This window comes from Podarcis melisellensis (genome assembly GCF_964234715.1).
Source record: "Podarcis melisellensis genome assembly, chromosome: 4".
Lineage (NCBI taxonomy): Eukaryota > Metazoa > Chordata > Lepidosauria > Squamata > Lacertidae > Podarcis > Podarcis melisellensis.
Window position 1 is genome coordinate 9092736 of NC_138531.1, and position 26635 is coordinate 9119370.

The window sequence follows — 26635 nt, forward strand, 5'->3', positions numbered from 1 at the left end:
GTGTGCTTTAGCCTCATAAGTGATTTCTGAGCAGTAAGCCAGCTCAGGTACACCTGCTTTTCAATAGTTTAATCCAACAAGTACAGTGGTGCCCCGCAAGACGAATGCCTTGCAAAGCGAAAAACGTGCAAGACGAAAGGGTTTTTCGGTTTTTGCGTTGCTTCGCTAGACGAATTTCCCTATGGGCTTGCTTCGCAAGACGAAAAGTCTTGCGAGTTCTTGCGAGTTTGTTTGCTTCTTTCTTAAAGCCGCTAAGCCGTTAATAGCCGCTAAGCCGCTAATAGCCGTGCTTCGCAATACGAAAAAACCGCAAGACGAAGAGACTCGCAGAACGGATTAATTTCGTCTTGCGAGGCACCACTGTAAAGCCAAAGCTGTGCTTGATAGGTGAGTTTTTGGACTCCATGAGGTCCAAAAAAGCTGGTGTTCTCCTTCATCCCCTGTATGTTTCTTTCTGGCTAGTGGCTTCTGTCTCCTTGTGATCTCCATTTGAGATCAGCTACTATCTCTAAATTATTTCCTGCAGATTCTACCACAGAGTTAAGTGTGGGCAGACGTTAAAGAATGCTGTGAACATTTTGCAGAGAGGCTTAGGCATGTCTCCGACAGACAACACACTTGTGAGTAATGTAGTGTATAATTAACTCACATTAAAATGGTATCTACTCAGAAGTAGGGCTATTTGCATTTAATGCGGCTGACTCCCAGGTAAGTGGGTACAGGATTGCGGCCTAGGCTTTCTTGTGAAGAAGCAGGAGAGAAGGGTTCATGGTGAGAGGGTCCATATGAAACATCCATGTGGCAGGCAGGTATTAAACAGAGTGTTTTGTAGTATGGAACTACAATTATGTGGAACACTTTGCCTGTTGATTGTCTATTGGACACGTTATTGTGTGTGACCCCTGATTTATTTTTGGGCGCTTCATCATGACTGCTTCATCATGACCTGCAAAAGAGGGTTGCATATGCGTGTGACATAAAGTGTTTTATGCAAATTTATCTCTTTTTTTGGTGAGTGCACCAAAGGGTGCTACGTACAGTATACTATTCCTGTTGACACTCCTACTTACTTGGATAACACCTATTTGGATCAACAGTAACATTTTCTTTAAACGTGTCCAAACCAGGAAAGCAGCTGGGGACAGCAAATGTCTGTTAAATGATTCTTGGGAAACTGGAGAGATACTGAATGAATCCTATTGTGTCTAAAATGTGCACCATATGACTTGTTCAGGAAGGGAATCTGTGCAATTGAGTCATATAGAGGTGGCAAGAGATCAAATGATAGGGTTACTGGCAAATTTTAAATTTACAAACCATCAGATCCAGATAGATTTAAAGAACTCTGGTATGAAGTTACTCATCTACCAGTAAAACTGTTTGTCACAAAAGCTCCAGGGGAGATCCAGGAGATTTCAGGCCAATTATCTTAAAATTGGTAGAAAATATAATTAAAGATAATATCGTCATGCATATAGACGATCAGTCTTGCTTAAGAAGATTCAACATAGCTTCTGCAACTAAAGGTACCTAATTTTAGAGTTCTGTGAGAGGGCGAACTCATACACAGACTGGGGTAATCTGGTACAGGTGACCACTTCATCAGAAGGAGAACAAAAACAGATGTGCATAAAGTTTGCACATACTAATTTACATGTATATATGCACAATCAGTGGCGTAGCGTGGGGGGTGCAGGGGGGCGGCCGCACCGGGCACAACATCGGGGGGTTAGGGTTAGGGGGCACAAATCCATGGGTTAGGGGGCGCAAATTACTTGCCTTGCCCCGGGTGCTGACAACCCACGCTACGCCACTGTGCACAATTACTGTAATAGTAATTTAAATGGGAATCCAATACATCTCACCAAAGCAGGGGATGACTGTGGCCAGATAACTTGCCCGCTTGCTCAGACCACTTGTTTAGACGCAGCTTCAAGACGCCTTCTTCTTTCCCTTCTTATGGCTCTTTGTCTTTATAAACTAGGATTGGACTGGACAATTCTTCAAATAGAAGGCTATCCTCTGCAGTCTGATAGGCATGATCTGCTTGGATTTATGAACAAGCTTTTGAGAAAATTGCTCAATGCTCTGAGTAAACATGGCCATCGTGGGATGTGAGGAGAGGTCCTTGTGGATTTGTAACTGGTTAAAGAAAAGGAGGGAAATAATAATAGAGAAAAGAGAGAGCTGTAAGGATGAGCTAAGTTTACAGATGACCAAACTATTCAGGATTGTGAAAATCAAAGCAGACTTTAGAAAGCTCCAATATAGAGAACTCTCCAAAATGAGTTAACTGGCATCAACATGGCAAGTGTGGCCCAACACAAGTATGTGCAAAGTGATGCAACTTTGGAGCAGAAAGCAAAACCAGATCTTTACATACACAGTAATGGGTTTGAACTAGTGGTGACTATTCAGGAAAGAGACGTCAGACTGTAGTGGATAGCTCAATTAAAATGCCAAGTAGTTTTGAAGCAGCGGTGACAAAATGAATTCCATGGTAGGATTACAAGGAAAGGGAATTAGACTGCCAGAGTCATGGCTTATTGGATGATTTGGAATATTGTGTACAGTTTTGGTTGCTGCACACCTGAAAGGATATTGTAGAGCTGGGAAACGTTATGGAAAGGTAGCCACAACGATCAAGGGAGCGGAGCACCTTCTCTGTGAAAGAGGCCTATGATGAGCTGTAGGTTGACAAAGGTTTATAAGATTTTGCATGTTGTGGAAAATTGACCCTGTCTCCTAAGACTAGAACCTGTGGTCATCCAAAGGAATGTAATCCAAGTACATCATGCCTATCAGACTGCACAGGATAGCCTTCTATTTAAAAACTTGTCCAGTCCAATCCTAGTTTATAAAGATAAAGAGCCATAAGAAGGGAAAGCAGAAGAAGTCTTGAAGCTGCGCCTAAACAAGTGGTCTGAGCAAACCCCCTTCCACATTGTCATCTGATGGTTGTGAAATGACCAGGAGGGTCTCCTTGGCTTAGAAGATCTTAAAGATTGTGTTATGTACAGAATTGAATAGGATCCAAACTGCAACAGTCTGATTGGTCCTAGAACAAAAGGATCCAAAAGGCAGCAGTCTGATTGGTCCTAGAACAATAGGATTCAGAATGCAGCAGTCTGATAGGTCCTAGAACAATGCAGCAATATGATTGGTTGGCAGGAACCACCCAATCATGCTCCAGATAGAAGTGAATTCACAACCTGATTGGCTTACAGTAGAATTCCAGAATTAGCCAATCATGTGCAGCCCATTGTGTAAATAATGTATATAAAGCAGATACTTTGAGGGGACATTCATTCATTCCTCCTCACCACTATGAGCTGAATAAAGAGCATGAAATCACTTTGCGACTCTGAGTATATTTCAGATTGACTTAGTCCTTGCCAGGGGGACACAATCTGTTGGGAAGTGGGACCTTTTGTCTAGCAGGGCAGATCTTTATCTTGCCACCCTACCTAACAGGCCAGATTTGACAGGTGAGTGAGGTCGTCCACCTATTCATCATCTGACGTGAGATGCAGATGACCAAGGTACCCCAAGGTAAAGGAGGTGGTGCTGGTTTTCAGACTAGGCTGTGAGCCTAATGCACCTCACTTGGCTTTTATGGGAGTGAAGTGAGATGGATCTCAGTGTTTGCTGCCCTGAGATCTTTGATGCCGTTCAAAGCAAATGTGGTAAATAAATGAATCACAGTTATGAAATATTTCACAAGTTAATTGTTTTCTAAATAAGGCATTTTCCTACTAAGCAGGCCAATGCTATTTCAGAGCAAATACTAAATGCTGCAGTGTGTTATCGGACAATGTTTCATTTCTGTTAATGTACTTGAGAAAGATAAATATATCAGACTCTGGTGACTGAATGTATTATTCATAGTGTCATACTTAGTCATAAAACTCACAGGCTGATTATGTGTAAAGTGAATGAATCATATGGTTAAATATTTCCAAGTGACGTTATGAATGTTGGATGTAATCAATAATATACTCGAGCAAAAGTTACACCACTCTTATGGTATTCTTAAGCTTTCCAACATCCAGGCAGCCATTGGATAAGTCTGTTGGCTTGATATAAGATGGTGACCAATATTATCAGTAGGCTCCATTTTTAACAACTTCAGCAAATGTTTATTAATATCTACTGTACAGAGGCCAGTATTGTCACCGGTTTCTTAGCTGAGGAACATGTTACTTCAGCAACTTAGCTGAGATGAGTGACTGCATTTTAAGATGCCCTCTTCCCATTAAAATAGAGTATATGCAAGTCCTGGAACAGCCCCTGAATGTGGTCTTGGGCTGGAGGGTCAACAAACTAAGCTTGAATCCTGGAAAGGGGGAGGCTGCATGGCCCCCATGTCCAAGGAATAGGTCAACTGCCTGTTCTGGATGAGGTTGCACTCGCTCTGAAGACAACATACACAGTCTGGAGGTACTCCTGATTTCTTATGCTCCACCTTAATCACAGATCCTCTGATGGGGCACTTCTGGTGGCTCCTCACACCACCGAGGTTCCATCGGCCTTCACTAGGAACTCTGTGGAACTGCCTACCTGTAGATGTTTGGCAGAAACCATCCCTAACTACTTTCAGACATCTTCTGAAAACTGCACTGTTTAGGCAGGACTCCACAATGTGATTTTTTCCCCCTTTATACCAAACATAGCTACTGATGTTTTGCTGATTTTTTCGATTAAGTATTATAGATATTTATAGACTAACTTTATCACATTTTGTATGTTGTAGGCCACCATTTTATATTTTATGGAAGAGTGGTGTATACATTTTAAAATACATAAAGCAACATTATATTATTAGGAACTATTGGTCTATGTAGCTTGGTATTGTCCACACTGATTGGCAACAGCTCTCCAGAATTTCAGACATGGCAGAAGTCACTTTTCCAGCTGTACTGGAGGCACCTGGGATTGAACTTTTGCATGCTGTGCAGTTGCTCTACTGAACTGTGACTCTATGAAGGAATGTGGAGTCTAAGAAAGGTGGTTTGGGGGAAAGCAAGGAGAAGAAGAGACGCGGGTGGTGCTGTGGGTTAAACCACTGAGCCTAGGACTTGCCGATCAGAAGGTTGGCGGTTCGAATCCCCATGACGGGGTGAGCTCCCGTTCCTTGGTCCCTGCTCCTGCCAACCTAGCAGTTTGAAAGCACATCAAAGTGCAAGTAGATGAATAGGTACCACTCTGGCGGGAAGGTAAGCGGCATTTCTGTGCACTGCTCTGGTTCGCCAGAAGTGGCTTAGTCATGCTGGCCACATGACCCGGAAGCTGTACACCGGCTCCCTCGGCCAATAAAGTGAGATGAGCACTGCAACCCCAGAGTTGGCCACGACTGGACCTAATGGTCAGGGGTCCCTTTACCTTTACCTTTAAGGAGAAGAAATGAATGAGACAAAGATAAGAAAGGTGATGGATGTGAGAACAGGCAGTTTTATGTAGACCTTGTTTCAGCTGAAGATGGAGATGAAAGATTCAGGCCAAGTTTGTTCACATGAGATCAATAGGATTTTGTCCATGTAAATAAAATGAGATCCAAGCCCTTTGTTTCAACTGAATGGACCCTCAAGCTGAGAGTTTCCAAAGAGAAAATAAACAGGATCAATAAAAATGTAGTAAGAGTTTGTTGGGAGCAGGAAAGCAGATGAACTTACATTGTTGATTTTCCACAATGAATGCAAAACCTGGCATTGCTTCAAAACCCAGAAAATATTTATTATTTAACATTCCTCTTTTTAAAAACAATTAATCTACAATTAGACATGCTGTAATTATAGCAGAGATCCTGGCAGAATGCATTCAATGGTGTTAACCATTGATAGATTTGTAAACAGAAGCAGCTGGACTGGAATTTCTTCAAGGAAATATTTACATGCCAACAGTTTATCAAACTGAAAGTCTGCCGATAAATCCACACATGGGTATTATGTTAAGGAGAAGAGCAGCAATGATTCATATGCTTTTTTTGGAACAGGCTTGTACTTCTCCAGCTGTAAAAGAATAAAACCAGGAAGGAAAAAGGCCTAACTTGCGTCTCCATTCTCATGCCTTTGTTCCAAGTAACTAAAGTATGTCTCACACAATTATTTTTTGAGTTGGCCATTGAAAATGTGAGGTGGGCAGAGGAGACTTTCCATGGATACATGGAGGTCCTACAGCTGCAGACGGTTGCTACAGAGTGGTCCACAACCTTAAGTTAGAAAGTCATTGCAGCACGTTCTTGATTCCTCTCCATGCTTGTGAACCCAGTTGTATCAAACACTGGTTCAGGCAAGGAGGCCACGGACTCAATGATGCTCTAGTGAATCTTCTAGTTTCCAGATGAATGCAATCAGCTCCAGGATTTATTCCACAGATGAAAATGCCTCACCTTCCAACAGTTAGAAGAACTCACTTTCTGGGATAGCTCAGTCAGTAGAGCAGATACTATTAATCTCATGCGTATGATGTGTGTATAAGAGTTGTAAATGACCCTCATGGTCCCTTCCAGCTCTACAGTTCTATGATTCTGTTGGTACCTGTATGAACGACATGGGTTCAAAATCTGGAAGTACAAATTGGGAGCTGCACATTCATTTACCATCTTTGAAAAACTGTGTTAAGCCCATTCCAGACGGGTGAAGGCTGAGCTACCTGCTATTTATCAGATAGTTATTGACCATCAATATCTAGCTAAGGGGAACTTGCACTCAATATCAGATATAGGGGAAATATCTGAAGGGGACTGGAATGCAGTGTGGCAGTCAACCTCTTTTACATCAATATCTGCACTTGTTAAGGAGCAATCACTTAAATTAATCCACAGGTGGTATCTAACACCGATGTGCCCACATCGCATTTGTGGCTCAGTTTCCTCTCTCTGTTGGCAGGGGTGCTCTACAAATAGGACTTATATTCACTTATGGTGGGAGTGTCAGGCAGTAAACAAGTTTTGGGATGATGTGTTCTACAGGATTTCTATATTACAGTGTTTTAAAATCCAGGCTTCACCTTGCTATAGTTATTTTGAATAAATAAATATATTTTGTTCAAGCCATCAACAATCCCTTTCCCGGTAGCAGCCAGGATGGAGATTGCACGGAGAAGTGATTGTTAACTATTCAATACTGGTATGATAGGCTTTGGTAGGTTTCACTTGTAGACAAACGGACACAACATTGCAGAGTAGTCAGAGGTGACGTTACTAGAGATAACTGTTAGGATGGCTGGTCTTCCTTCATTCTTTTCATTGATTTGTCACCAGAATAACCTATATCAACTTCTGTTTGTTGTTCTTTTTGGGGAGAGATGTTAACCCCAACCCTAATCTGCGGGTTGCCATCTGATTGGATTTTATTCTGATCCTGATCTGATGATGTATTTTAATTGATTGTCTGATTTTATGTTAATGTGTTATACATTTGATGTTAGCCGCTCTGAGCCCGGCTTCGGCTGGGGAGGGCGGGATATAAATAATAATAATCATCATCATCATCATCATCATCATCCTGAACTTTATCTCAATATTCCAAACTTCGTTAATCAGATACTATATTACCAACTCTCTCCAAGATTTAAGAAAGGTTGCTGTTAACTTTGCAAGTCTGCTACTGTACTTGATCTTGTGGGTTTGACATTTAAAGATAAATTCCTTTCAAAGTGTGTAACGGGGATGCAGGTTCACTTACATATTTTTCTTCTTATCTTGGCATAATCTTTGGAATGTTTTGTTTATACTGGTTTGTTTCTTTTAACGTTTTGTCAATAATAATAATAATAATAATAACCTGGCTTGAGAAAGAGAAGGTTTGTAGTTAACAAGGAATATATAAAGGTCCTGCCCACCATTTTTCTAATGCCTACAAAATAGGGTTGACAGCATGAATTAATAAATAAGAAGAATCTGATTAATTCAGTAATCAAATTCATGGGCCAAATGCTTGCTGATACTAATAAAATAACCTCGCCAATGATTTACACAATTAATTTCAAATGAAATTCCAAATGAAGCCTTGTCAGTTTGGATTAAAGAAGAAAGCTCTTTACATGTCACATATTTAGGGCATTGCAGGGTAACAGTGGCAATCTTTCTGCTCTTTTCTCCCTCCCTTCCTCTCCCCCCCAAAAAACAAGTGCAAGGGAACTAGTGTATATTAACATGCTGAGAAAGAACTTGTGTATTTCTTCTGATAGTCCCCAAACATGGGTTTGCATAGGCCTAGTTTGCAGCAGAATGTGGTGCTAGAATAGCCCGGTTCAGGCATTCAGGACAAAGTTTTCATTGCAGGAGGCAGTGTAGGGTCACCCCTCGACACTGTCGTTTCCGCCCCCCCCCCCAAATCTGCCTGGGCATTTGAGAGCAAGTCTCTCTCAGGGCAGCCTGCTAGCTCTCAGTGCCACCTGTGATTGATCAGGCTGCTTTGCTACAGGCAGGCTCCCATGTGCAAAAACCATGGATGGGGAGGGACTAGCAAGGACAAAAATGTGCCGGGCCACTCATGCATCTTTCGCTCCATATCCTGAAGAAAGCTATTGTCTGTTGCAGCCCATAACACTGCAGATGAGGGAGATGATGTCTGAATGTTCCCTGTATGCAAACATCCTTCAGCTAGCAGAGTATCAGGCAGAAATATTCTAGTTCACCGTGTCCTAGGGACTTTTCTACTTTAAATTTGCATTTTGTTTTTTTAATGTTGGGAAACTTTCAAAAGCGGTCCCCACCCTCTGCGGTGCAATTTGAAGGGTGCGATCTATTCTCCCGTCTCTGCTGCATGTGCTGCCCTGGTCATATGCTAAGGCCACATGCACACTGTCTATTGTGCTTTTATGTTGTAACTGTCCTGAGACCTGCGGGTATAGGGCAGTATACAAATTTAAATAATAATAATAATAATAATAATAATAATAATATGGCTACTCAATGGCTATGTTTTACCTCCACTGTTGGAGGCAGTATGCTTCTGAATACCAGTTGCAAGGAATCACAGGTGAGGTGAAGAATGTTTCGCTCAGATCCTGGGCTCCCCTGGCATCCGGTTGGCCACTGTGAAGATACTGGACCTTTGTCTTGATCTAGCAGGGTTCTTCTTCTTTTCATAGGTAAAAAGTGTGAAAGACGCTTGTTGTACCAGGGGCAAGACTTTTGCTTTATTATGGTACGTCCAGTTTATTATGTTTTGTCCAGTTCAGTAATTTGTCTGTAAACAATCCCGCTCTAACAGTTCGTAGTAAAGGGGCACATTGCAGTTATTCAGAGCAACACACACACACACGCACACGTTGGCAATCCTGGTCATAGCTTTGTAATGCAGGTGTACGGTTTAAGATGTAGGTAACCAGTAAGATAGGGGACGCAGGTGGTGCTGTGGGTTAAACCACAGAGCCCAGGGCTTGCCGATCAGAAGATCGGTGGATCAAATCCCCGCGACGGGGTGAGCTCCCGTTGCTCGGTCCCTGCTCCTGCCAACCTAGCAGTTCGAAAGCACATCAAAGTGCAAGTAGATCAATACGTACCCCTCCAGCGGGAAGGTAAACGGCATTTCCGTGTGCTGCTCTGGTTCGCCAGAAGTGGCTTAGTCATGCTGGCCACATGACCCGGAAGCTGTACGCCGGCTCCCTCGGCCAATAAAGCGAGATGAGTGCCGCAAACCCAGAGTCGGTCACGACTGGACCTAATGGTCAGGGGTCCCTTTACCTTCAACCAGTAAGATACAAGCACTGAGGAGCTTATGTAACCTAGCCCCAAGTTGCCGCTGGTGCCTTGCTCTGACAATCTGGATCCAGTTTGCCTCGGATTAGATTGTGGTGACTATTTTCTGTATCAATCATGCTCAGTCCGAAAGCCTTCATGCTGCGCCTCAAACACGAGGGCCAATCCATTTCTTCAGGAAGTTGCTGCAGAATGAGAAAGTGGGGCATCTAAATTCCTTACCAAACGCTTTCATCCGTTTGCTCACAAATTGTGAATAAATATCTGAAGGAGGAAGGCCTAATCTAAGTGTTAACTAAGGCTGATTTGTTGAAACCGCAGAGTAAGTTGCACAAGGAGTAGAACTGGCATCGCTGGGCACCCAAAAAGCCTTGCCATTGTTAGCTGAGCAACTACACTCTCTCTCTCTCTCTCTCTCTCTCTCTCTCTCTCTCTCTCTCTCTCTCTCTCTCTCTCTCTGGATGTGACTTCTTCTTCCTCCTCCTTGCTATCACTGCCTCTTCACCTGCCCTCTCCAAGTGTGGAAATAGTGGCAAGAGAGCTACCAGTTGCCTGTTGCTGTCCCTCTGGTCAGCTGCTCCCATATTGGTGCCAGAGGAAAAGGACAAGTCAATGGGCAGCGGTGGCATGGCATCACTCAGAGAAAGGAGCAGGGGAAAAAGAAGGGCCTCCTTGGACACACACACCCCAACCTAAAACTGGCAATAAATGACTCTTTGCTTGACCCAGTCAGGAATAATTAGTATTTAGTGAACTTTGCCATTTGGTTGGTTGTTTTGTGTGACCAAACTCACACAAAATAAAATGTTTTAGCACCTAAGTTTGGTGTGCTTTATCTACTTTTTTGGACCGGCTTACTCATGATTACCAGATACTTTCTGCCCTCGATTGCATTCTGATTCCTCCTGATTTTCTGAATGAATATATATGAATATTACAATCGAGTGAAATTATGTGGTTGCTGGACATACAAATAGGTATGAGATGAGGGTAGGGATTGGTGACATTTTCCTTGTCATCTTTCTGGTATGGTTGAGAGGAACAACACGAGAAAAGGGTTACTTATGTATGCTGCTTGCAATTGCTAACTCATCTCGATGTTTTCCTGAAGCTGGGAAGGGATGCTTTCCTGAGACAATAGAAATGATTGTTAGTGAATAGAAAGCAAAGTTATGAGGCGAAATTTTGCCAGTCGGGACCTGGAACGTCAGGCTAATGAAACAATCTCATCTAGCTGGACTAATCTTGTTTGTTTTCAAATTTCAAGCAAGCCCTGCCATTGTGAAAGTACAGCAGCCTCACATGTTAAATGTTCCTTCCCATATGAAAAAAACACAGCTGTGACAAGCCTACCACTCTTCACGCATATGATTTGCAACCAATCCTTTCTGTTAAGAGTAATAAAGGCAAGTATTCACATGGCATTACTCTGCTACATCAGGGAACTTTCTATCCAAATGGATAAAATATCTAAATGAGCAGCAGGAGTGTTAACACTCTTACAGAAATGTTTGAATATAAACTTAATCATATTTTGACTATATCCCTCTCTGAAAACAGCAACACAAAAGCAAGACCCATCTTATTCACTTAACATATATGTTGAGACTGCAGTGTGGATCTTCTCTTAAGGTCTTTTTAAATGTTTAAAATGTTTTCAGTTTAAGTGAGGAAGTGCATTAAGATTTTAAAAGTTTCTAAGTATTTTGCAGAACTTGATGGGTATTTGACAGAGAGAGGGGGGGGGGACAAGAAAGTGGGTTAGAGCAAAAAAAAATCTTCCACACTCTTGTAGTTATGGAAATAACATGTTTTGTTCCATCAATGTGTGCACTTTACATTATTCAGCACAAAGCTTTGTAAAATAAGAATCCTGGGAATATCACAATATAAAGGGGGAAAAGGTACAAATAACAGCTTCATAAACTGAGAAATGTACATAAATAAATCATGCAGATGGGGGCAGTTTGCTTAGCTGGCAAGAAACAAAATATGGAAAATCTGCTTGTTAAACAATAACCACAGAGTGTGCTTTTATGATGTGTTTTTTTCCTCTTCACCACAGTAATTCATATTAGAGGTAGAAGCGGTTGCATGTTAAATAAAATCATTCAGCATTGTTCTCACATTGCAAAGAGCTGACTTATGTTGTTTTAAGATGCCTCCCATTAGAAAGTAAATATTTGTCTGATGTTACACATTTCACAAAATTTAATAAAGATGAACTGTAAATAAAGTCACAGGCAGATTTCAGACAGTTTTATTAGCAGATTGTTGAAAAGGAGGAGGGGAAAAAAAGAGAAAAATTAAATACAATACCAGTAAACGTGGTTCTCACATTGAAACCAGGCTCAAATAACTAGGCTACCATAGAAAAATTTTCCAATTCTTGCATTATGATGTAAAAACAGATTTTTGTACAGATTTTGTACAACAAAATTCATAATAATTTTTTTCTCATTTTTAGAAAACTTTAAATATATAGATAAAAATAGACAATTTTCATAGGTCCTACATGAAGATGAGAATGTTCTGTTCCAAGGGCTTGCATAGAGCGCAAAGGTGGTTATAATATAGAACAACTAGACATTAATATCTCTTAAGATTACAAAAAAGCATTTAAACAATAACATGAACACAACATTTCTTCATAATCTAGGCAAAAGAAAAAACCTTTGTGTGTAACTAAAGAGGGGCAAAAGGAACCCAAATTCATCATACGGTAGCATTTAACGAACTGTAATATTTACACTTGTTTTTAGTAAGATATACTTCTTTTCCTCATTATCCTTAGCATTTCCTTTATGTAGGTACCAAACCAAACGATGATGCATACCCAAAGAGTCTGGAAAGTATACACTTTATGAACGATTAAGCCTACTTACAGGTGACTCTCTGCAAGGAGCAGGAGCAATGATAGAGATGCTACAGATTTCATTTGTAGATTTTTTTTTAATTAACAAAAAACACCCCTCTTTTCTCTCATATAAATAATTTAACAGTTTGCCACAAAGTCCATCTAATGACAGCTGTTAACCCTTTAAAGACTGCACTTCGGGGGGGGGGAGAACCACTGTAGTCGTTTTATTATTATTAACATGTCTATTGTGAAGTATCCTGTAACAATGTTTGAATGACAAAATGGTCCCTAATGCCTCTTTTAATTCCATGGGGTGAAATGGTTTTATTTCTCGGTGTAAAATCACGAGAGACCAAAAACAGGCCACAAAAAACCCATTCCGAAACACTATTACCAGGGCAAAAATAAGAATTTTAAAACCACCAAAACCAGAATTATTTAAATTTGGACAGCGGTGTTGACAGTCAGCATTACTTCAGGTGAGACATTTTACACATCAATGGTTCCGATTACGTTTTTATATAAAACGTATGCGTATAAACATTGAAGAGGAAGAATGTGAGCGCGAAGGGTGGCCGTTAGTCAACAAAGCAGTCTTTAAAGGGGTAACTTGGAGTAAAGAAGATAATTTAGGATGTAATAAGCACTGCGTCACAGCTTGCTTCCAGTTATGAGCACAAAGGTGGAGAACAGATATCATAGCATTTATAAAGACAGTAAAAATAACACGCAGCCAGCCTTGCTTAAGACAAGGCAGGCAGGAAGGACAAAAGACTTCAACTTTATCACTTAGCTCTACGTGGTATTGGACTGATAACATCAAGTGTCTGTTTAGCCTCTGAGGTTTCCCCCTCCCCAGCAAATTTGACGTAATATGACATTAACATACAAAAATATTTCTGGCGGGTTGACTTGCTCTTGAGCCACAATTTACTCTTAAAAGTGCTGCCTCACAGCACTGACCAATATACAAATAAAAGTGGCTGTCACCCCCAGATCCCGTTCGTTAATACTGTGACTTCAGGACAAATATTTACATGCCTGCATGCGTTAAAATCAGAAAGGTGTCGTTTGGACCAACAGGGTGACAAAAACATATTATCTAAAATTGTTGTTTTCCTAAAATCTAGTATTCTACGGCATACATAATACCTTCTGTGTGTGGTTTGTGATTATATAACTGTACATTTGACCAACAGTTTCAATAAGAAGCAACATCTTGTCACTCCCCCTCCCAAACTACTGCCAGGTTAGAATCAGAAATTATAACAGATCTTTAATCTTTACTTACAGAGACTATTGCAAACAGTAAAAATTACTTTGTTTACATTCTGTACTTCTTTTTTCCACCCAAGATAAAATTGTTTTGACTTCTTGTAATGTGTTGGTCTTTTGAAAAGGATATTGGGGAAATAGGTCTTTAAATGAAACAATACTCTGTCCTAGAATCGAAGGGGGTGGTGTTGGTGTAACTCTTTTGTTTGTCTGTTCCTAGTTTATGTTTTTCGGAATTTTCTTATGCCTCTTTTGGAAAGATTCGCTTCTATACTGTCTTGCTGGTTTACATAATAGTCTTTTAAAAGTGGGCACTGTGGAAGTTTTGTTTGATGTGCTCAAAGAATCGGAGGAGAGTCGAGATCCTACTCTGGCTGTTCTGTACAAGGAAGTGTCCATAGGCAAATTTCTTGTTAGCTGGCTGTTGAAGAAGTGTGCTACATAAGTTGTAGAAACATTCTCTGCAACACGGGGAGAAGTCCCAGGAAACTCACGGAAGATGCCCTTTCGAAAAGTTATAAAACCTCTGCACACGGATACATGAAGTGGCCAAGTTGCCTGAAAAGCACCTTTGTTTTTGCAGAACTTGCAAACTGGCAAATGTCTTGCTGCAGAGTTCTTTAAACTGTAGCACACAGGTCTTCAGCTGGATATGTTCAGTACATGACAGTAGTTTTCAAATAAAGTCTTCCATCTAAAATATAAATAATACAAAAAAAGTTTGAAAGTGCTTTGAACATTGCTCTCTGAAAGCATATTTCACTTTGTAATGCTGATAACATTTCCTGCTAAGCAACTACAACTCTGGCGGTATCTCCTCAAAACTTCTCCAGTCTGACTGCTACAACGCTTTCTAAGTGACTGAAGTTGTAAAAGAGGCTGCGTTCATATAACTATTATAACACTGGGAGAAACTACGGGGCCTGCTGTGGATTTTGTTTAACATTTAACTGTGCTAAAGGAAATTACTTTGCTATGGCAGGAGCAATACTATTCATAGGTCCTACGTGCTCTTACCAAAAAATGCAGATCATGATGCAGGAGAAGTTCTGAAGGACAAAAGACAATGAGGACTGGGTGAAAAGTGAGGGAAAGGGTGGATGAGCTAGTCTGGTCTGTCCCACCCAGTCTTACTAATCAGGGATGGTACCTAATAGTACACTCTTCCCCGTGGTGAACCAGCCAGAGCGTTATTCCTAATAATCAGGCTAGTAGCCCACTCAGAGGAGTGGAATCACTGGATACAACCAAGGAAGAAGCAGACTGTCAGGGTGCTACTGCCGAGTTGAAAGATGCTTTTCTTGTACCTGCAACTCCCTGTCCATGGAGATGCTAGCTTATGGCCATTATTTGGATTTTAGGTGTATTGTTCAATGTACATACAACAAAATGCCCATGTCCACTTGTAGATGTGAACACAGAACATCAGGAAAGAACAAAATATTCAATAGATTCCATGATTCTAGAATTTTTGCTCTCTGTGTTAATTGTCATTAATATATGTATATATTCTTCTCCACCTTTGGCTTTCAAATACAAAAGGGATATTTATGAAGTATGGAACATGAGAGGACCACCATGCATGAAATCAGCACTGACATTGTAATAGTTTTAACCCACCCCCACCCCCACTCCTGTTTCCCCCCCTCCTAGGGGAAAGTTAACCTGATTCAGAAGCACAAAGAATTGCATTGTGGGTTGCAGTTTTATGCCAGAAAAAGACAAAAAGCAGAGGAGCTGGTATCTCTCCCCAATTCTGTGTCTTCTCTAGAGAAAGTAACCATTTCCTGGTAGATAAGGTTATGGAATCGGATTTAGGTGACTTGGATTTGCACCCAGTCTGTTTTCATTGCATATATGCCACTTTTTCAACATTGTCTATTTTGGTGTACAAACCAGACTATAAATGTAACAGTAAACCAAGAAAGCCCCCCCCCCTTTGAAGGACGTACACTCTGCTTCCAAACCAGGATGGACTGATTTAAATCAATGTGATTTAAGCCACCCGAAAACAGGCTTAAATGATAGATTTAAAACATGTTTCTTGTGGGTATTTGATATATTTCCTAGCCAGTGATGCATATTTCTACATCTTAACTTACCACTGTAGCATCAAATCTACCTAGGAGGGTACAGGTTTCTCAATCTATAGAATAACTTTTTTATTAATTTTAGCAAATTTTATATGGTACACAGCTGATTTCATAGTTTTCTCTGTATGTATGTCAAAAGAAGGGCCCTGCCTATTCATAAATATCAATTACAGAACTGTGCTTGTTAAAAAGCACGTACAAAAAAAGGAAGATACAACATCACCCAGGTAGGCGCCATGCAATAAATGATCATCCCAGGGATATACAGAAAACATATAAAAAATCTGATTGAACGGGGGGGGGGGGGAATCATTTAAAAAAATAAAAGATCATCCGTTTTTACCTATTCCATTATGCATATACATATCCCTAACTGGATGAGAAATGGCATACGCAAATTAATGTTGTGGTAAGAATCTCAGTAATCGAAGCCGTAATCCCACCAATAAATTGTAGAGAAAGAGCTGTGTAAGGATGGGTTGAGTCCTCTTTTCCCTTCCCTGCTAAACAGCTGATTGGTGTAATACTGACTTATGTTTGATCAGAAAGTGCTCTTAGTGATACATTCAGGAGTCTGAGGTTGTGGCCCGATGCACCAATCCGCATCTGTAACTGCTGATGGATCCGTTTCACATTAACAAAACTGTTAGACTGAAAATTCATAATCTCAGAATAGGGAGAGGTTTTAGTCAAAAAGTTGTGCATTTCTCCCCTGCCAGATACTGCTGGTGCTTTAATTTTAAAAAGCACTCCAAGATGTAAGGCTTTTGAAGTATTTTTTTAAAGAAACAGATTTCATTTCATTCAGCTTGAGGGAGGTAGGAATCCAAGCAAACAGAAGTTACGAGGCCTCCTCGCCTATATTTTCAATGCATCCTTTTTCCTTACTGCAGCTGGCTTGTCTTAGCAATGCTTCCTATTGACATTGTCACAGACTGGATTTCTTGTCTGTCCTTCTCACTCCTTTTCCTCACCCACTTCCAGAGAAACAGGCCCTCCATCTATTTTGCTCCTTCATGTATTACTGCCACACTCAACCATCTGAAAGCTCCTCTCAGCTCTCCAGCAGTGGCCTAGCACCCTGGCTTCTTCTTCGGCTCACATTTTGACAAGCCCTATTGCCTTCATTTGTTCCTTCTGAGAAGGGATCTAAAACTGAAAACTGAAGCTGCAAAGCTTTTAGATAAACACTACGCTTCCCCAAATAAAGGGAAAATAAAGGGGCAAAAATATTTTCAAGGATCTGAGTGGGGAGGAAATCCATAAACCTATCAAAGCTAGTTTGGGAAGTATTAAAACTGGAGGGGTTACATTGTTTGTTTAAAATATGAAGCTGAAAATAAAGGCTTTCTGGACCAGCTTTTGCTTTAGCAAGATATAATTCTCCCGCGTGAATAGAATAGAACAAAGCCGTTATTTACTGCTGCCCAGAAACAACTGTTGGAGACTGTATAGTATTTATCAGAATTTTGGTTATCTAGAATAGTAAAGGTAAAGGTACCCCTGCCCGTACGGGCCAGTCTTGACAGACTCTGGGGTTGTGCGCCCATCTCACTTAAGAGGCCAGGGGCCAGCGCTGTCTGGAGACACTTCCGGGTCACGTGGCCAGCGTGACAAAGCTGCATCTGGCGAGCCAGAGCCACACACGGAAACGCCGTTTACCTTCCCGCTGGTAAGCGGTCCCTATTTATCTACTTGCACCCGGAGGTGCTTTCGAACTGCTAGGTTGGCAGGCGCTGGGACCGAGCAGCGGGAGCGCACCCCGCCGCAGGGATTCGAACCGCCGACCTTTCAATCGGCAAGTCCTAGGCACTGAGGCTTTAACCCACAGCGCCACCTGCGTCCCTAGAATAGGTAAAAGCTAATGGTTACAGACATTGGCTGTAATTCCTGTACCTACGGGTTAAAGGTAGTCTACATTCAGTCCATTATGTTTTATTTATCTGTACTGGGTCTCAAGGAACTGTTTGTATCTTTTGTCAGGACAGAAGCTTCTAAATCTGCAGGAAGAGTGAGTATATTTTTCAAAGCCTGCTACGCGAGGCCTTTTCCACCATGAATGTCAAAGAGGGGGAAACAGCAGGGCACATTCTGAAAGACGGCGTTTGCCAATATTTATGTAGGACTGGTTTCCCTTCCCTTCCAAAAAAAGGCATATGCTTGCTACATAATCTAATGAGCATAGATCAGGCCTGCTCAACCTGTGACGATTCAATATAGTCCACCAGCAATGCGAAGTCAGCCACTAGAGAGGACTGAAAAACTTGCTGTTTGGCTTATTTGCCTGAGACTACATATAAATGGGTGAACTGTCAAGCAGCTAGCAGACCACGATGCATGTTTGGTTGGTGAGTTGCATCTTGTCACAAGTTGCTCAGGCCTGACACTGCGGGTAAATATCACTGTCAACCCGTTTATCTGTGAATCATAACATTAAAAGCATTTGCAATGGCAGCATGTCTGAACTTACTTTTAAAAAGCTGTAGGTAGAAATGAAAAAAGAGACTGCACATATTTTTGTAAACTTAAGAAAATAATAATAATAATAATAATAATAATAATAATAATAATAATAATAATAAAGCTTTATGTGAAGGTTTTGATTCCAGCCTATGTTAAGACTCCTTCATAATATAAATATGTCCTGATTAATTTATTTGAATGGTGTGCTATAAAATATGTCCCATCTGCCACAAATCAGCCGCATTAATGATTAAGAGCTCAAATCCTTTGCTTTTCTCAGCCTCCCATCATCATTCATTTGCTTTGCTGCTGGGAGCATAACTTTCCCTTTCTGTGTGACGACAGTAGCAATCCACCAGTGGCACTTCACCATTGCCAGGTAAACAGTGCAAGCGAGGGACTGATCTGGGTGGATAGGAACATGTTCGGGGGAGCTTGCATATTTCAGGATCAATGAAATGTCCCCATAGCTCTATTTGCTTTGCTATTCCATTTTAAAAAGTAATGTTATGCCTCTTTTAAATGTGACTTTCCAAAGTGGTGTAAAAATAGAAATGAAAGAATAAAACAAATAATCCAAGCCAAGAACCACAGAGCAGCATAAAATAAATAAATAGTTGCTAAAATCAATTTGCTTGGGGCAATTAAAAAAGCCTTGGGTCTTAGCCCTAAAGCTTGACAACCTGTGCACCAGGTAGCCAGCCCTGGTTTTGTTCAGTTGCTAGTCTTATCGCAGCTAGGACTTCCACTGGATATATCAAAAGAACGGCCTTTGTCAGCTTTTTAGCATAGAAAATGGATGTGGAGGAGGAGGAGGAGGGACCTAACTTCAGAACCTTGCTCCTCATCCTCATGCGCTGATGTGCCTGCAGTTAGTGGGTGAATGTACAGCAACTCTTTACATGTGTAACACTGCAAAGCATCCTTGCAAAGCACCTTGCATCAAGGGAAGCCTGTATGTTTCCATGCAGATAGGTCTCCTTAGCTTCACTGGGCTGATGAAATATACATCAAATAAAATGGAATGTTTTTTCTCTGAATAAAAACAAACCTGCTCATGTACGTTAAAGGATGTAATCAATGTGCATTTCCTGTTAGGAAGAAACTCTTATTGAAAAACGGCAGCTATTTTGTTTCCTCAGAAGATTATTATTATTTTTTTGTAGGCACCTGTAATCTAATGAGGTTTGCCATTTTTCAAAGAACAGCTGTGCCCAAATGCACACAACCCCTTCATCCCAATGTTGATAAAAGCATCTCTGATCCACAGCTCAAGCAGTTTTAAATTATATAACTGCTGGGTTTATTTTTTTTAATAAGATAGGGCAAGTGTGAATCGCAGTGTAATCCTAACCTTCCATTCAACATGGTGTTTTAATAATTGAAGGGAAAGGAACAAGAACAATAAAAAGGAGACAAGGACAAACAAATGGGGGATGATTCATGCAATGTTTGATAAAGCAGAACTGGAAAATCCAACAGATGGAAGGGATCTTAGACAAACTGTAACCCTTATCCAAAACACACACTAGGAAGTAGCTTATTAGGGTGTTTTAAAAACACACACACAAAAAAACTTGCCCTCATATATCTTGTTTAAGATGTAAATGCTGTTACACAACGAATCCTTTGGGGACGTGTTTAAAGTGAAGTTGATACATATTCAGAAATTTTGAAATGGAAGAGATTATAACTGTGGAATTTCTAAACATTGTCTTCAACAATTTTTGCTTGACAATCCTGTACATGCCAATCAATCCTTGTTATGGCAAAGTTTGAACTCCTAGCTGGTACATATAAGGTTGTTTCATACTGAGTCAGATTATTGTTTCATCTAGTGCTGTCTCCTCCTGGTGTTGGTCACCTCCTGGGAGTCAGAGAAGGTATTTTTCCAACCCTACAAAATTATTAGCTAGAAATACCAGGGACCGAACCTAGTTTATCCCCTACCTAGTGAGGGGCTAGGTAAGGATTGGGAGACCAGACAAAATAAACACACTGTAGATCTCTGGCCACAAATCTGTATGTGAACAACAGGCCTCATGTAATTAAGCTGAAAAAATAAATCTTCTGATAGGGGTGCTAAATGAATCCAATGGGCTTAATATTTTGTAAAACAGAATATGCTGGAATCTTGCTGAAGATACTGTGCTGAATACTCCTGGTGATAACGCATACCTTGCCTTGTCAGAGTTCACAAAAAACACCAGGCATGGTCCACACAGCTGTATTTCCAGCTCCAGTGCTAATTTAAAAAACTTCCCCATGAACTGTGCAACTGTCCTCTTCCCAGTGTCAGGCTGGGTCACAAATAGGTTCTTCATATTTTTAACAGGTTCTTGGACCATGGGTACCGGTTTTGAAGATGTGACAATATATATATATATATATATATAAAAGAGAATTTTTCTGCTGCCTGGTGAACTTGGCTATCACTTGTTTTTATCTGTTTCAACAGAACAACAGCACTTCCCGGAAAATGAGAAACAAAAGAACTAGTTACTTACAATCACTGAACCTGAATTTCTAAAGCACTGCATTCCGGTCACTTCTATTAGGAGAAGAAGCAGGAGGGGTGGGAAAAGAGGAAAACAAGGGAAAAAATAAACAAATGTCGGAGTCAGACATACTAGACTAGGAAGTCATTGCTAATTATAATCGGCTTGTGATCCTTTTATCTCTTACTGGGTTCAATTTGCTTTGCATCCAGAAGTTGACCAATTGTACAGAAATTCCGCAAGAAGTGGGTTCATTTGGAATTGGTGGTAGTCATATTCCCAGTTAAAATACATATAGTTCCCAACGTGCAAACTGCATTCATTGGGCAGAAGTGGCAATAGACCATTCTGGTATTGCTGAATGAATGTTGATTCAAAAGATACTGTGATGGCAAGAAATGAATTTGTTGTCAGCAGAAAGGTGACAATTATGGCTTTATGCAAAGAAATAGTGAGAACGAAGTTTCTTAGGTGAATGTGATAACTTTTTCCAATTGGGAGCAGAGAGGGAGATAACCTCAGTTGCTCCAGTGGAAGTCCTTGTGTGGACCTCTGCTAGCAGGACCCATTAGCTGGATCCAGCCCTCTGAAATTAGAGACCTAAAGGAAACACAAACTCCTAAGTATATCTCAGGGAGTAAGTATTCGTAGCTGTATATAGTGGAGAGAATATCTTTCTTAGACTTTTTCTGCCTCGTTTGACGCCAAAGAGCAAGAAATACGTGCAGAAACGTAAATCTGCCAAACTTGACATAGAAACTTTAAGACGATTCCATTGCACCTTTTAGAACAACTATGGAAACTGATGTAGAGCAGATCATAAGGATACATAGCTAATAGCAACACAGTGCATCTCCGATTAGATTTTACAATGGGATACAGTAACGTGAAGCATTCTTCCCACAATAAAGTGATGGCTTGCGGCCATGGTTACTATCTGCAATGCTTTTAATGTCCGTCACTAGAGCTTGTAACATGAATGGAATTAACTTATGTCATGACTGGGCTTGCCATTTATTAGCTACAATTGCACATCTCTCTCTCCCCCTTCTCATCCAGTTTGCAATGAGGTAAAACAGACGCATCTCCAACACACATGCAAATGCATATGTTGTCTATCTGCGTTACATTGCCAATTTCCCTGTCAGTACTTTGAACAGTGAAGGCTTTCCTCTCTTGTAGTCTGAAGGACCTTATGAGGAAGGGGGGAACGGAGATTGGAAAATGTCTGCCTGATGGCACACACTCTTGAGAGTCTTGTCCTCCCTGCTTTGAACTGCAAGGGAGCTTTCCATTTACGTATTTTCCAAACCATTTGCTTTATGCATTTATATACATATGCGCATAAGCAAATAGTTTAGAAAAATAATGCATTCACTTCAAATGGTAAGGGTAGTGGAAGAGGGAATGACCCCCCCCCATTGTTGATGTAGTGATGATACATTCCTCCTTCCCTCAGCCTTCAGACTGATAACAATAAGGCCTAGATCTGGGAGGACTGTACAGTACATAGGCAAAGATTCTGAAAAAAGTTCCATCATTTTCCATCAACTGCTATTACACACACACACACACACACACACACAGAGCCAACAAAGGTATGACTTCTCTCACTGTGAGGAACATCCCTTTCTTGTCATTTGAAGAATCCTAGGGTAAGGAGGCTACGTGCTTCATGTCACCAATTTTTCCTCTAAAGAGAATATATAGCTGTAACCAACTTCAGGATAGTGTAGGAATTTGGAAATGGGCATAAGAAAATAGCTACCACTGTTCCCTATCTTGCTTCACTTGTTAGTTTTAGCAGACTTTTAGTCTGCTAAGAGTTCAGCCAATTTACAGCGTTATTGGTTCAATGATGTTGTTTGGATATTTTCTTCTAAACTTTTACTATTTATTTTGATTTTAATGTTTATTTTGTGCTGCCCTGGGACCCTTGGTTGAAGACAACAAATTACCTTACATAAATAATCAAAACATTTACTCAGATGAAAAGTCCAGTGTGTTCTCTGGAGCTTACTTCCAGGAAAGTGTCCATAGCAATACGAATTGCATTGTATATGCCATGTGCCCAGAAGAAGCCAGAACTGTAATATCTACAATGACTCCAATGTCATATCTATAGAGCAGCCAAAAGACAACAGTATTGCTGAATACAATAAAAACAAAAATTAAGTATGAATCCTGGAAAAAACTTGTTGCACACTGTTGTTTCTAGTGCAAAGGAATGTGATTGAAAAGCACACCTCTCTTAATGCAGAGAGTTATTTTGTTGTTGTTTGTTTGTGTTTTCCCACTGATTGTTTATAATAAGGGAAATAAAGAAGTCAAAACCTCAGGTGTCTCATATTCCAAGGCCAGTTTTGCTATCCCTTATATGATACCTTCCATCACAACCTATGCTATTATGCTATGGATGTTTTTCTATACTAGTTCCGATATAATATCTGATGGTGTTTCCTGCTTGGCAGGGGGTTGGACTCGATGGCCCTTGTGGTTCCTGCTTGGCAGGGGGTTGGACTCGATGGCCCTTGTGGTCTCTTCCAACTCTCATGATTCTATGATGGCAAGAACATAACAGAAAAAAAATGCTCAACAAACTGTATCCCTGTCAGTGAGAGCCAGGCTACCCAGTGTCTCAGAATGGAGGTTTTGCTCTCACAGAAGAGCATGTGATTTTTATCCTTCATTGCCGTAGCAAGGTAATGAGTGCTGTTATTAACTGCCGTGATGCTTATTTAGAGATGCTGTATGATCTATGTAATAAGATTTGATGTTTTGTTGGTGGGTGTTGGTTGGTGATCTTAAATCTCAAAAAAAAAAAAATAATTAAAAAAAGAGAGAGATACTGTATGATAATGTTATGAAATGGCAACCTGAATTTCGCAACATACATTTTAGTCGTGGCAATTTACCATCCTTAGAAAATGACACTCAGGTACTGGTGATTAACCAAAAGGATATTGGAAAATAAGGCCAAGCTTATCAGAAACCACAAGAGCTGTATTACTAGGAATGAGCTGATGTTTTGAGAGATGAAGAAGTTGCCATGGTCTTTGGTGAGTGTGTTGATGTAAAGCAAGCTGGTCTAGGTGAAGCCAGTGTTAAAGTTGCACCAGATCCAAACTCTGTTCAGCTACAGGGCTACTGCTGGCTGAGCCTCCCTATGCCTGGGAGGACTTTAAAACAGTGTTTGAGTTATGTTATTACCGTAGATTCCGGTGTATTAGGTGACTGGGCGTATAAGACGACCCCCCAAATTGGCAGCACCAATTTGGGGGGGTCATCTTATATGTTTCGGGGACGCGGGTGGCGCTGTGGGTTAAACCACAGAGCCTAGGACTTGCTGAACAGAAGGTTGGCGGTTCGAATCCCCACGATGGGGTGAGCTCCCGTGGCTCAGTCCCTGCTCCTGCCAACCTAGCAGTTCGAAAGCACATCAAAGTGCAAGTAGATAAATAGGTACCGCTCCAGCGGGAAGGTAAACGCCATTTCCGTGCGCTACTCTGGTTCGCCAGAAGCGGCTTAGTCATGCTGGCCACGTGACCCGGAAGCTGTAAGCCGGCTCTCTCGGCCACTAAAGCGAGATGAGCGCCACAACCGCAGAGTCGGTCACGACTGGACCTAATGGTCAGGGGTCCCTTTACCTTTTACCTTATACGCTTCGGCAGCTTCGCTGGGCAGCGGGCTCCATTCCGCGCCTGGAGGAAGCCGCCCAGCAAAGCTGGCTTAGCATCGCTGGGCAGCTTTCTCCCAGCGCGGAGCCCGCCGCCCACTGCAGCCACACCTGGCGTATAAGACGACCCCCAACTTTTTAACCTCTTTTCCAGGGTTAAAAAGTCATCTTATACACCGAAATCTACAGTACGCTTTTAAATTTATGCTGGGTTTCCAAGTCATGTGACTGAGCTGAATGACTTAGGATCAAGCCTAAGACTCCTCTCCTCTGGTCCTGAGCGCCCCCCTGCCTCTCCCCCCCACCAAATGTTTCTTTTCAGGACTTAAAATCTGCTGGGCTTGGCTTAGCCAGCTTGGTCCTTTCTGAGATGGGATGGGGGAGATAAACCAACATATTTCCAGCTGGGGCATGTATGGGGGAGTTAAACTGACATAGCCCAGCTGTAGCAAGAACCTCCAGGCTGATCTGCTGGATACAAACTCGCTCATCCCTGTGGCCAAATGATTGCTCCTTCAATATCATTTAACTATAACTGGGCTAGTATTGCACTGATAGCTGAACCCAGGACTAGCTTACATTGATGCAAAAAAGATGCATGGCAATGGCTCAATTTGTTTATAAAAGAAAAAAGAAAGCAAGGGGGGGAAGAGACCTCAGTGGTGCACATAAGACAATTTATTGCCTAACATGTTTAAGAATATTTCAATTCTTCCTGTGGGCAGCTCTGATTTAGTCAAAATAATGATGTTGTGGGAAACAGTTTTGGTTTCTCTTTGAAACTACTTTAAATGCATTAGGCAATAAATTGTCTTCAGTGTAGCTTTTAATGTGTTTTTTCCTTTAGTTGCAGCTTAGCTGGGCCATAATATGACCAGGCTAGCCAACAGTTAGAATCCGAAGGTGAAATACCAATGATTAAACGACAGGCAGAAAATGCTTTAAAAACTAAACTAAGCCTGGTATTGTATGCTAGCCCTGAGTACCTAGCACATCTGACACGTCAATAAATACAGAATCACTTCTATGATGATGTAAGTAAACAGAAATTCTATGATGAGTGATTTAAAGAATTTCGGGATTACTATAAACAACAACAAAAATTCAAGAATGCAGTCTGCTATAGCAATTCCTTTGGTACCTCCTCCTTTTGATTGACAAGATATTGCTTCTATGGCAAGTGTCCATTTTTAGGGAGTGTAACTGCAATAATAATGTTATACATCTAATAAGTGTGAAGCATACAGAGCATAGGATTGTCCTCTAGGGTATTTCCGTTTTAAGACCCATTTTAAGGTAGTTTTCAAGGAGTTTTTGCCATTGAAAACTGTTTATACAGTGCAATCTATGCATTTCCTCAGAAGTACCCTACTTTTCCGTGTATAAGACTAGGTTGTTTGTTTTTTTACTAAAAAATAATGTTAAAAAAGGAGGGGTAGTCTTATACACGGGAGCTATCTCCCCCCATTTTCTTAATTTTGAACCCCCCAAAATAGGGGCTGTCTTATTTATTTTATTTTATGAAAATAATATTTGTTAAAGTTTTAAAAGTTACAAAAGAAAAAGTAAAAACACCATATTGAACAAAAACAAAACAGCACATCACAATAAGGAAAAAGAAGGGGGAAAAAGAAAAAGAACAGAAAAATAGAAACAATTAAAAAACACATCAAACCTTCCCATAACTTATCTTTCATTTGCTTGTTTCCTTGACCTCCTCACAACTCCCTTTTTTTGTATTCTAGTTCGGATAACTATTTCAGCAAATCCTTTCCATCTTTTCCAATTTTTGTCCTGTAATTTATCTTAATATAATGTAACTCTACTTTCCCTCCTTTCACCATTTAACAGTCTGTTTTTTCCTAAACCTTTATAACATTTCTGCTAAAACCACATAACTTCATTCCAACATCCTTCTAACATTCATTAATAGGGGGAGGGCTCAAATTGGCCCAGAGTTGTTGAGCTTTTTTTGGGGGGGGGATTACCAATCGTTGTTGAGTTTCTGGGGTGGGGAGTTGCTTAGACTTGGGTTTAGGCAGCTGCTGCAGCTGTTCTGCTGCT

At 40.9% G+C, this 26635-nt stretch overlaps 1 protein-coding gene across 8 annotated transcripts in view; it reads right to left on the reverse strand.

Annotated features, from left to right (window-relative positions):
* Window positions 1-11950: 11950 nt before the first annotated feature.
* The window catches only part of DACH1 (dachshund family transcription factor 1), a 340125-nt gene continuing 325440 nt past the window's right edge, over window positions 11951-26635 (reverse strand). For 5 of the 8 annotated variants that reach the window (XM_081907302.1, XM_081907306.1, XM_081907309.1 and 2 more), the window contains 2 exons: window positions 20905-20948; window positions 11951-14535 (listed from right to left, as the gene is read on the reverse strand). In XM_081907302.1, the coding sequence (XP_081763428.1) occupies window positions 14518-14535; window positions 20905-20948 (62 nt within the window). In that variant the 3' untranslated portion in view covers window positions 11951-14517. The remainder of the gene's footprint in view (window positions 14536-20904; window positions 20949-26635) is intronic. The other 3 variants (XM_081907303.1, XM_081907305.1, XM_081907308.1) reach the window with 1 other exon arrangement.